We start from the raw sequence: 12,102 nt of genomic DNA, 5'->3' as shown, positions 1-12,102 counted from the left end.
TTTAATTGCCTAATATTTACACCTAGATCTGTTAAACTACTTAGTACATAGCACCGTTGGTATCAGACCATCCACCCAGCAAAAGCATTGGAACACAAAATATTAAAGTAGTAAATGAAAGTAAATAACACTTAATATTTGGTAGCATACCCCTTGCTTGCAATAACTGCATGAAGATTGCAACCCATTGACATCAAAACTGTTGCATTCTTCTTTTGTGATGCTTTTCCAGGCTTTTATTGCAGCCACATTCAGTTGTTGTTGTTGTTGTTTGTTTTGAGGGGTGGTTTCCCTTCAATCTCCCCTTTAAAATGTGAAGTGCATGCTCACTTGGGTTAAGCTCTGCTGATTGACTAGGCCAGTCTAAAACTTTCCACTTTTTCTCTCTAATGAAGTCCTGCTGTATTGTTTTGCGTCATTGTCTTGCTGCATGATGAAGTTCCTCCCAAGTAGTTTGGACGCATCTCACTGTAAGTTGCCAAACAGAATGTTTTTGTAGACTTCTGGATTCATCCTTCTGCTACCATCATGAGTTACATCATCAATAAAGATTAGTCAGCCCACTGTAGAAGCAGCCATGCAAGCCCAAGCCATGACACTTCCTCCACTGTGCTTCACATATGAGCTTTTATGTTTTGGATCATGAGTAGATCCCTCCTTTCTTTGGCCTTTCCATCACTTTGGTAGAGGTTAATCTTGGTCAATAAAACTTTGATGCAGAACTGTTGTGGCTCATCTCTGTACTTCTTTGCAAATTGTAAACTCGCCTTCCAATTCATACTACTCATGAGTGGTTTGCATCTTGTCGTATAGCCTCTACATTGCTGCTCTCGAAGACCTCTTTGAACGGTTGATTGTGATACTTTCACCCCTGCCCTGGAGGAGATGTCACTGACAATGTTTTGGGGCTTTTATTCACAGCTCTCACAATGCTACTGTCATCAACTGCTCTTGTTTCTCTTGGTCAGCCAGTTCTATGTCTGTTGCTCAGTACGCCAGCAATTTATTTCCTTTTCAGGACATTCCAAGTTGTTACACAAGCTATCCCCAATGCTTGTGCAATGGCTCTGATAATCTTTTGTAAGCATCAGGCATGATGTTCTCCCAAAGACAGCTCTCTGGTCTTCATGTTTGCTTATCTTATCTAACATAAATGCAGTCTTCACAGACAAAACCCAAGGCTAAAACCAAGAGGAGACATTCAGAACTATGTATTGTTTAACCAATTAATCGAACAGAACAAATCTGGGAAACAAGAAACACCTGTCAGCCACATGATCCAATACTTTCTCACCTAAAAATTGGGTTGTCTGATACAAAAGTTGTTTAACAAATCTAGATTAAAAAGACCAGGAAAAAAAGAAGCTGAAATTCATTTCTTTTGACCTCAAACTCACTAGTCTTCAGTGTATAGCAAAAACAAAGTAATTGATCTTGCCGTTCCAATAATTGTGACTGTAGTTTTCCCGTATGTTTGAATAGAAAATATACGCTACATCATAATCAATGTTGTTTATTATATGCAGCCATTAAATCTAGCCTACTTCATGCGTTAAACAAATAGCCTAGCCGAATCACCACATTGCATTACTTCATTTAAGGTTTATGAAAAAAAAGAAAAAAAAATTACAAAAAAAGAACTTACCTAATCCAAGTCCAACTATGAGCCGTCCCACAAGTAGAACCTCTTTATTGGGAGCAGCACTTAACACTACGCCCCCGAGGGAGAAGATAAAGCTAGCCAACAAGATGCACACTCTCCGTCCGAAAATTCCGTTCAGATACCCGCCAGCCAGGGCGGACAACGCAGCTGCACCAACAGTACTTGAGACAAGCACTTCTTGCCAAAGAGCACTCAAATTCATCTCCTTCTTTAGCAAGAGCATGGCTCCCGACACCACTCCGGTGTCATAGCCGAACAAAAAGCCCCCCAGTGCAGAGAACCCCGCCAGGATATACACAAACGCAGGTGTGACCTCCTGTTGGAACTGCTTGCGGGCGGCTCGCTCCAAGTCACCGGTGGAGGCGGATGAGGGTCCCTGGCTGTTGATGCTCGCGTTGGAGGGAGCCTGGATGAGGCTCCGCTCTCCATCATCGCTTACTTTCTTCCTTCTCTCGCCCATCAGGTTGCTCATACTTCGCAGGTTATAGTCATTATCGCTGGATTTTCGGGACATAGGGAAAAACAACAGCACAAATGTGATCACAACACAGTTCAGTCAAGACAGAAACGCTGTTTTGCAATAGCTATAAAAAGTGTCGACAACGCCAAGTTCTAGAGACTGAAGAAATTAAAACGTTCTCCACAGTTCGAGCGTGTTTGTAGCTTCACAGGATTAAAAGTTGCGGATAAACTGTGCGCACGCTCGTGTCATCGTTGTCGGCTATCTGGTAGCCCGGGCGAGTGAGTTAGCCTACGCACGCAGCAAGGAGGGCGAATACATAAATAGAAGCAAAGGTAAGACTGAGGAGGAGTCAATTCAGTTCGTCACCAACCGATAGTGTGTGACGTAAAAAAAAATACATTACACACGCTTGCTTTATTGTCTACAATCGTATTTCAGACCCAATATTATTGTGATCAACGTCGTGTCCTTGCGATAAACTCTTATATTATGACACTTATATAGTAGCTTTCTAAAGGTTTTCACTTTCTTGTAAGTTAAATGGCATTTATAAGCTAACTATTCTAAATTCGTAATGTTAGCTAAATGACCTGTTTAGACACGGAGAGGGGTGGTACCACCGACTAAAATCACCAAATGACTGTGAAGTTTACAATCAGCTGAATCATCTTGCCTTTCATCGAAAGCATTACGCCCGTGGTTGACTACTCAAACCCACAGTAGACTATCGTTTCTGTAAATTCTCTGCCAAATCCCAAGCTACATTTGGAAGAATGGAAGGGTTTTCTGCCGTTCTGAACAAATGTTATTAAGTAAACGACAAACAAACATTATTATAATGGATTAAAACATTATTCTTCATTTTAACAGTGAAGCAAGCTGTTAGCCATACCTCTCTCGAATATGTGCAGTTTACGAGTGGTAAGTGGTAACCCTCCAAATAGGCCTATTTCTTCTGCCCTCTACTGACAAAAAAACAATATTGCATATAAATCGTGCTACGCGTCCACTGACTGGCTACTGTACTAAAATGGAATGCAGATTTTAGTCTACATGATTAGTGACCAGGGCAGCGTCCTGACAGTTTCGCCCATTCGTTATTAATCGGGCTCTAGTCTTAGTTCCCTATACTATAGTAGCACGGCATGTCAAGGTCAATTTAGCTAACTTATTTGTCTTATTAACATCAGTATTTTTTTTACAGCATGTAAATAGAATTATACATTTATATTCAATATAATTCAAAAGAATGATAATCCCTTGAATTAGAACTTTATTATTTTGCTACATTAGGCTATTCCTCCAACGTCTGCCGTAAAGCGATTCGGAGTGCTTCCTTCCGAGTTTGACACTTCGAACCAAGTGAATTGCTATAATTAAACAAACACACATTTAATCAAATACACAGCAGCCAAAGCAGCTATATCGGCACTGACGTAATAGAATGGTACAATATTAATAAGCGTTACCTTTTTTGGGTTAATTCTCGTTATCTTCGCAAGTGAGTTACAGAGCAGGAATACACCAGTTTTGCCAGAGGAAATTGCAGAAGTCATATGATTTCCAAGATGAGGGGAGGAGAGATATGCTTGCAGAGTTGCCCCTGAGATTGAAACAATCTCAGCACTCTGAAGAAACAAAAGCAGAAACCAGGTCGTTTAGACGTTCTGCATCAGTTCGTGACCATTTCCGAATAACTTTTGGAAACTACTGTTATTCTTTAATCCGTCACATTTGCCTTCTTTTTATTTGCAGCAAAGCGCTTTTCACACGATAACCTGCAGTATAGACGTTTCAAAAGTTCAGGCGGCACCGTTTTTCACAGCTTCGCGCCATGCAGAGTGTTACCTCGGAAGGTCCGTAAATGTATTTGTATTCTTTGTTATGAAAGAGGTGCACCAGAGAGCATGGTTGACAAGGAGGAATTGGAAGTAAAACTGAAAAAACTTGTCGTGAGATTAAAAAATATACACGAACGAAAGCAGCTGGGAACTTTGGTGCAGATCATTGAAGATCTTCTCTATCTGACACACTGCGATGAGTGGGGTAGGTGACATTCCTGGTTTTAATTGATCCAGATACACATTATTTGGCATATTAGTAATTTGTAGGGATCTTTAAAATGGTTTTTTGGGGGGTTTTTTTCTTGGGGATACAAGAAGTGTTGCCTACATTCTGTATGAATGTGTGGATATTAAAAGAGAACTCGCCACCAAACATTTATTACACCTCTGAACATGAAAGAAAGTTGCAGTTAAAATGGAGAGTACTTTATTTTACTTTATTACTTTATTTTGCAGTAGCCTAGTCTCTTTAATTATATCTACCTAAAAACGAATACAGAAATTATTTTAGAAATAACTTTTTACCCTCTACCTATGCCTACAGCAATAGATCTGTTTGAAGACAAGGAAGTCCACTCCCCTCTGATGGTGGTGCTATCATCTTACATCAAAAGTCATGATGTGCAGCAGGTCAGTGTCTCTGATTGCAGCTGTGCTGCTGCCTGAAAACGAAGTAGGCTACAGTGCTCACATGCTACCCAGTCCCTCCTGATGAATCACCGTGTTTCGAACACCAAGTTAGCTCACTATATTCAACAGTGCAACTTTCATGACTAATAAATAAAACAATATTTCCAGATCAGCTTTGGTTTTTGTGTGTGTGTAAAGGTAAAATTCTTTCAGTTTATCTAAAAACTTGGTAGAACATGGTTCGGAACATGGTGCGTTCACGTTAATTTGGAAGTGGACAAGCAGTCTGAACAAGTATCGAGCTTCATATTGGCTAACTTCCAGTATATCATTGAAAAGTCATAACTAGGATATAGATGGACATATTTATAAATGGCAAATAAAAAACTTTTTTTTTCTTAATTTTAGCTGTAGTGTTTTTAATAAACCAAGAAATGATAGTTCTGGTCTGATAAATATTATTATATATAACATATATATGTTATTTTGCTGACACTTTTATCCAAAGGGATTTACAGTAGATTAGACTAAATGGGGGACAGTCCCCCCTAAGAGCCTTGCTCAAGGGCCCAACAGCTGTGCAGCTGTTATTGTGGTTACACTGGGCAGTTTCTGCCGTGTCAACAGGTCAAAAACGACCACGATTTGGCGTATTTTGTAAGACACTTTGTAAGGTGTTTTGGCACTTTTGGAGTTCCATACCATCTACCTACCAAGATTTCTGCAAAAGATTGAGCAAAACAAATCTTTTAGGAAAAGCTGCCACAAAATCAAGCATTTTAGGCTGCAACAATCACAAAAAAACAAAAAGGCGAAATCCTGCAGGGACTGGCTATCCTGTGATACCAGTGCTGTTGTGTTTTTTATGTTAGGTTGTCCAGTGCAGATTAGTACTGGCACATTGTGTTAACCTCCCTACCTCTGTTCCACAGGTGGGGTGGTCACTCCTCTGTCGACTGTTGGAAATATGCCCTGGAACCCTGGAGAAGCTGGCAAGGCCACTGAGTGCTGGCAAGGACTGGGAGGTACTGGGAATACACAAGTAAGTATACAGCCGTAGGTGCATATGCACATTTGAATGTGTGTGCATAAGTGGATTTTTGCTTGAGTAGATTGTGGGTTGGTGCCAGTGTGTATGTGAATATAGGTTTGTGTCCTCATGTATGTATCTAGTTTAAAACACTTTTGGTGAATATGCATTTGTATTAGGGATGTGACAAAGGCAGCCAAAGCTAACCAAGATGATTAATTAGTATCCACAACCAACGTTTTAATACAGTTTGTTAGCTAGATATTTACTTTCTCGTCTCTTAGTTGCCCTCCTGGACCCCTTGGTTGTGGATACTTCTTCCAATTAATCCTCTTGGTTAGCTTCGGCTGCCTCGTCCTCCGCTGTCTGTCTCTCGCTCACGCAATTCTTCCTCTGTAAATTCCGATTCAGAACTTCTTAAAAATCGAAAAGCTCGTCCTCTAACGAAGTCAGAGCTGTCCGTCATATCGCTCAGGTTAGCCAAGTTAAGTTCCTTGATATTTTTTTGTTAACGTTACCGTATTTTCCTGGGAGCGTTATGTGATCTCCTGGATTGGTGGCCGTACATAAACCCGTCTTCAAGCGTGGATTGTGTGACCATTTCCGAATAACTCTGGGAAACTGTACGGTTATTCTTTAATTCGTCACCTTTGCAGCAAAGCGCGATTATTTCACACGATAGCCTGCAGATTAAACTAAATTCAGGGCCACCGTTTTTCACAGTTTCGCGCCATGTAGAGTGTTAACTCGGAAGGTCCGTAAATGTATTTGTAGCTACTCTTTGTTACTCTCTGTGCACTAGAGAGCATGGTTAACAAGGAGGAATTGGAAGTAAAACTGAAAAATCTTCAGAGAGATCTAAATTTGAATAGGGAATGCAAATGTTAAAAATCATTTAGTCCTGTACACTCTTCTTTTGAGGCTTCTGCTCAAAGCATAGTACTGAGACTTCTTTAATAAACATTGTAAATGACCTTCAACTTGTGCCTTGTGTACATAACAGAACTTTGAATTGTGTATGAAATGGTGTAGAGTCTTTGGTGATTTTACCTTTTTTCTGTTTTTATACTGTTATGCACTTATTTAATTCTACATGTATTACAACTATTTTTAATTTGTCTTTTACATTTACATTTACATTTTAGTCATTTGGCAGACACTTTTAATCCAAAGCGATTTAGGGGGGAATCAGAAGGGAGGACTAAGGTACAGTTTGAAAAGGTGTGTTTTTAGTCTGCGTCGAAATAGGGGGAGGGATTCTGCTGTCCTGACAGTGGTAGGCAAGTCATTCCACCACTGAAGAACCAGAACGGACAACAGGCCTGAATGTGCAGCTTGACTGCCAGGTGCTCGTAGTGAGGGAACTATAAGGCGACCAGAGCTGGCAGACCGGAGTGGTCTAGCTGGGGAGTAGGGAGTGATTAAGGATTGTATCTACGGTGGGGCAGTTCCCTTAGCAGCCTGACATGCCAACACTAGGTCCTTGAATTGGATGTGTGCGGCAATAGGAAGTCAGTGGAGGCCAATGAGGAGTGGGGTGACATGAGCCAACCTGGGCTGACTGGTGATCAGGTGGGCTGCAGCATTCTGGACCAGCTGGAGGGGCTTGATGGCACAAGCTGGGAGACAGTATTTTGTTTATTCTACTTGAAGCATTTGACCTGCATGTGTCTTGTATTAAATGTGCTTATATTGTTAATAACTGAAACCAAAACAGTCCACCCACTTGAAGGCAGTATGGCACTTTTAGCATTTAGCACAGCCAAAACAACCACACTCAAGGCTTTCAGGCCTCAGTGTGCAGGAGGGAACTGAAGGCAGAGACTTGCAGACTCAGGTCAGACATGATGAGTTAAGCAGGAGCAATTCAAGTGTCATTCATTACTCGGCATTCAGGTGAGAATTTGGGTTGCAGAATCCAAAATCGTATACCAAGTGTAGCTATTGCATGTTCAGTCTTTATTTTAAAGTTATTAGCAATGCATTGAAGTATCCTAGTGATCCGAAACGTATAATTATAATATGATATTCTTTGTGACTGAAGCTGAGTTGCTAAAGGCCCCCGCCACAAGCACATTCAGAGTTCTATGGCTTGGACATCTCAGGTGCAGGCTGGTCATTAGCTGACTGGGCCCTTGAGTAAGGCCCTTAACCCTGCATTGCTCCAGGGGAGGATTGTCTCCTGCTTAGTCTAATCAACTGTATGTCACTCTGGATAAGAGCATCTGCCAAATGACATTAATGTAATGTAATGACTGTGACTGGTTGTCTGAAGCACAGTTAGGAGTCTTATGGATGCAAGTTAGCCAGGGTTCCCCAAATGACTGTGGCAACCCACGAGTAATGGTGCCCCTTTGACAGATTTTGTGATCATCATGTAGTGATTTGGGAAGGACGCCATTGCTCATGATCCTGTGTGTGCGTGAACACATGCATGTGTGTCTGAATATGTGTGTGTGTGTGTGTGTCTAAATTAACAGGCAGATCCACAATGTGTTGTCAGAGCACAGTGGACAGTGCAAGGTCATCACGGTGGGACTCCGAGCGTTGACACTTCTCCTAAAATCAGGTGGGACTCCTCTGTTTTTCTACAGTATAGAGATTCCTTGTTCCCAGTGCAGCTTGCAGTTCAGTACACCTTGTTGTACAGCATGTACGCACTACTGATGCTATGGCTACTTCTGGCATCCTGGGATCGGTAAAAAAAATTTTAGTGAAGAAAAAAGGACCCATTCCTGAACATTTTTAGGTGCATATACGTATGTCTAACTATATAAACATATAAAATGGCCTATTTTATATTAGAAGGTACATAGACAGATAGCTCAAATCTCTGCATTTCAATGTTCTTTATCATGTTAAATTTCTGCCATAGTCATTTCTGTCATTCCATTTTTTACTGTTTGTTTGAAATACTGAAGAAAATGTGTGAAATACTGAAGAAAAGATTTTGTGATTTTATTTTGTATTATTGTTGTTGAAAGATGCGATCATGTTGACGTTTTTGGAGGACGATATGGACATCTTTGACTTGATTCTGGGCGCAATGACAAGTTTCAGCACGAATGAGGAGGTTCAGGCCTATGGCTGCAGATCTTTGCAGCTGCTTCTAGATTACGGTACTATACGCTTGGGAGTTGATTCACATTCCTATGGCAGTGTTCTTTGATCTGAGGGGGCTATTTTTATTGGGTTTAAGTAAGGTAAATAAAGGACTCGTAATTGTTAAATAAAGTAATAGTCATGTTAATGTTATTATATATTGTTAACCAACCCCGTGCCTGTTTCAGTGCAACTTTTTCCCTTCTTCATGATTAGCCGATTGACCAAATCGATTTTTGTTGATCACTTTGTAATTCATCAATTAATAGGTTCTTCAAACAACAGCTCACTCCCCCCCAATTAACAACAAGCCTGACCTGGTGTTAATGTATAGATGATTCTGGTATGGACGCAGATAAAGCAGTTACATTGTAATAGCTGAATTGTGCATGAACAGAGGTCAGAGAAACGGACTGACCCTGTGTGTGTGTTCAGTCCCAGATGTACACCGAGTGGAGTTTGTAGAGAGAGGGGACCACAGCGTGGTTCTGAGTGTGGCTAGAACATTCCTGGGCAATGAAAATATGGTTCTACAGGCGCTGAAGGTTCTCCTGCCCTTAGCAGGCCCAGGTGAGTCTGGCTTCCCACCAAAGGCCGTCTTGCTCCCACCAAAGGGCTTGATGCATGGGTCAACTGTGCACATGTAGTATTTTAGATATATTTATAGAAGTGAGGTTCAAACCACTTAACATCCTGGGTCCGGTGCTGGTCTTGCACCTTGGTGTATGGTACTGTACTCAAGCTAATTTGCTTTTTTAAATGCCCAGATGATACAAATTTACATTCTTTAAGTTTCTTAAATTAATTGAATGAAAAATATGTGCTAGAGTGATACAACTTCTTAAAGCACTGAAGTAAATGTAGAAAAGCCTGTTATATCGCAATAACATGCAAGTGAAGACATGTTTTTTTTTTCTTTTCTTTGGCAGACGCTTTTAATCCAAAGTGCATAGGTTATTCCACAAGTCAAAGCATCACATCCATAACTAGGAAAATACACATGAAATCCTGTGCTAAACATATAGTCATAAGTCATAAGTGCAACTTTTTTTTTTTTTTTTGGGGGTTAGACAAGAGGGATAGGCATATCAGAAAGGGGGGGTGGGGGAAATCAGGAGGGAGGACTAAGGTAGAGTTTCAAAAGGTTCTACAGCTAATGCTTTCAAAAGCTGCAGTGTATAGTATTTGCATATCATTACTTACAGCAATGACAAACAGGTATTATAACATACCATTCTGGTTTTGCTTTTGTGCCAAGGATTTGCATTTGGCCAATGGTTTCTTATTCATGCACACATTGCTGGATTGAAGTGATTATTAATTTGTGCAAAATGATTACTCCATACACAAGTAAGAAATATGTTTACATATAAAAAATTGTGCCTGTTTTGCAGCCTGTAATGTGGAAATCCTGGTGTCAGGAAATGAACGATGCTACAGTGTGATAAACCAGGTCATGGAGGCTTTCCCACACCACCAACCCCTGCAGGAAGTCGGCTGCTGCCTGTTCCACAAATTCATCGTTTTAGGTATGCGGACAGTTCATAGGTCAAAGGTCAATCATTTGCTGCTTCCATTTCATGAGAAAATTGATATTATTGTGTAAAAATAATTTGCTCCAAATTATGATCCCTTGCATCTGCAGAACGATACTACAACATCCTGGTTCTGAATGGAGTGCACAGGATGGCTGCGACAGCATGCCTCATGTACCCAGAAAATGCACAGCTGCAAATTGCTGCTCTGTCGTGTTTGGCTGCCCTCAGTAAGTGTGCCAACTCACATGTCTGTCTTACACACATTATCTCTCTCACATACACACACGCCCTCGTGCTCCAAAACACACTCACACGTGTATAGCACACTGTCAATCTCTCTTGCACAAACGTACATTCACCCATTCAGCATTTTCTGTTGCTCACACATACAGGTACACATTATTCAATCACCTGTACTCCTGATACACATATTTGCAGGAATTCTCATGTAAGTATTAATATAAAACCTGTTGTGTAGGTAAGCATAACATTTCCTTTTCTATTGACATTTTTTGAGCACTGTTATGAAAATGTAATGGTCTTATATGTATATATTTGGTTTGACCCATTCAGCTGAAACGATAGTACAGAATAAAAGTCTTGCGGAAGAGGAGGAACAGGAGGAGTTGTCCTGGATGGATGCCTGCTGCACAGCAATGGAACGTCACACCGCTGATCCTCAGGTCCAGGCAAGTCCACAGCGCCCTCTCCTGGCATGCCTTTGCAGCACACCCACCTCGCAGAACATGTCTCACAGTCAATGCAACTCCAAATGAAGGGCCCTATTTTATCATGCAAGCTGCAATTGTCGAACACTAGTGGTAACTCAAGGCTCGGTTGAGTATAGAATAGAGTGAATATAAACCTTTTCCCCTTTTCAATTTGGGACATTTTGTAACACCAGGCATTAGCGCAAATACTGCACAGTTGAAAAAGAAGCTGGTTTGGCTGGAATAAATTAACTGTGGGTGTGATGGGGGTTTGGTTTCATTACTGCCGACCAGATCACCCCACTTCCTTCTCTTTAAATACAGTGTGTTAGTGCCACAGCCAACTGCTAATTTATTCATGGCTCGAGAGCAAGCGCATTATCAGAGGCTCTGTTACCAGCTTCTCTACTAACCATTACTTGTGATGTCAAAACAGAATCATTTAAATTTTTTATAAATGCATTCCCCCCAAACAAAATATCTTTTTCATTTATATGCCTGTGCTTGTTTCTTTTCAAATTTAATTTATTGTCACTATTTAATATGTAAACAATCCAGCCACTTCAATGGTTTCATGTAATTTGACATGCAATTTACTCTGACTAGAGCAACAACTCTGCAGACCTGGATTTTCTTTCCATCCGTTTATATAGTACACAACTTAGCATTTCTACATCCATTTATACAGCCTGATATATACTGCAGCAATTCAGGTTAAATCCCTGGCGCAAGGGCATGGCAGCATTGTCCTGACTGGAACCTTGGTTACAAGCCCAGTTCCTTCACCATTATGCAGATAACACCACAAATAATGCACTGGCTTTCTGAGGGCTATATTGCACTGTACCCAACCGGTACAAACATCTGGAACACATTGTCAAGGTTTGCTCAATAGTCAATGCGCTGCCTGTAAATACACTGTAAATACTCCGTAGCACTTCCTCATACAGCACCCCCTTACTGTATGTACCCCATTTGACTGCACTGACAGTAAAAAAATATATTTAAAATATAAACATAATGTCATTTTTTCTATTGACACACCCCATATTACAGCACCCAGCCCATGTTCATGCAAACAGGTTTCCTGCTGACCACGAAACTACCAAACCTGACACAGGC

The 12,102-nt window shown here is 40.8% G+C and overlaps 2 protein-coding genes across 10 annotated transcripts in view; one reads left to right on the top strand and one right to left on the bottom strand.

Annotated features, from left to right (window-relative positions):
• The window catches only part of LOC133135846 (proton myo-inositol cotransporter-like), a 46,826-nt gene extending 43,151 nt beyond the window's left edge, over positions 1 to 3,675 (bottom strand). For 4 of the 6 annotated variants that reach the window (XR_009709448.1, XM_061253145.1, XM_061253148.1 and 1 more), the window contains exon 1: positions 1,646 to 2,403. Coding sequence is in view for 5 of the 6 variants with exons in the window: in XM_061253145.1 (XP_061109129.1) it covers positions 1,646 to 2,177 (532 nt within the window). In the remaining variant the exon portion in view is untranslated. Of the gene's footprint in view, positions 1 to 1,645; positions 2,404 to 3,018; positions 3,118 to 3,595 lie in introns of those variants that run through there. The other 2 variants (XM_061253146.1, XM_061253147.1) reach the window with 2 other exon arrangements.
• lrrk2 (leucine-rich repeat kinase 2) overlaps positions 3,669 to 12,102 on the top strand; it is a 32,443-nt gene continuing 24,009 nt past the window's right edge. For 3 of the 4 annotated variants that reach the window (XM_061253142.1, XM_061253141.1, XM_061253140.1), the window contains exons 1-9: positions 3,678 to 4,172; positions 4,515 to 4,600; positions 5,533 to 5,642; positions 8,111 to 8,199; positions 8,615 to 8,749; positions 9,168 to 9,302; positions 10,127 to 10,261; positions 10,378 to 10,497; positions 10,844 to 10,959. In XM_061253142.1, coding sequence (XP_061109126.1) covers positions 4,034 to 4,172; positions 4,515 to 4,600; positions 5,533 to 5,642; positions 8,111 to 8,199; positions 8,615 to 8,749; positions 9,168 to 9,302; positions 10,127 to 10,261; positions 10,378 to 10,497; positions 10,844 to 10,959 — 1,065 coding nt within the window. In that variant the 5' untranslated portion in view covers positions 3,678 to 4,033. Of the gene's footprint in view, positions 4,173 to 4,514; positions 4,601 to 5,532; positions 5,643 to 8,110; positions 8,200 to 8,614; positions 8,750 to 9,167; positions 9,303 to 10,126; positions 10,262 to 10,377; positions 10,498 to 10,843; positions 10,960 to 12,102 lie in introns of all 4 variants that reach the window. The other variant, XM_061253143.1, reaches the window with a different exon arrangement.

Source organism: Conger conger, chromosome 8, assembly GCF_963514075.1.
Source record: "Conger conger chromosome 8, fConCon1.1, whole genome shotgun sequence".
NCBI classification, from domain to species: Eukaryota; Metazoa; Chordata; class Actinopteri; order Anguilliformes; family Congridae; genus Conger; species Conger conger.
The sequence above is the reverse complement of the archived record's forward strand: the minus strand, read 5'-3'. Positions and strand labels throughout refer to the sequence as shown.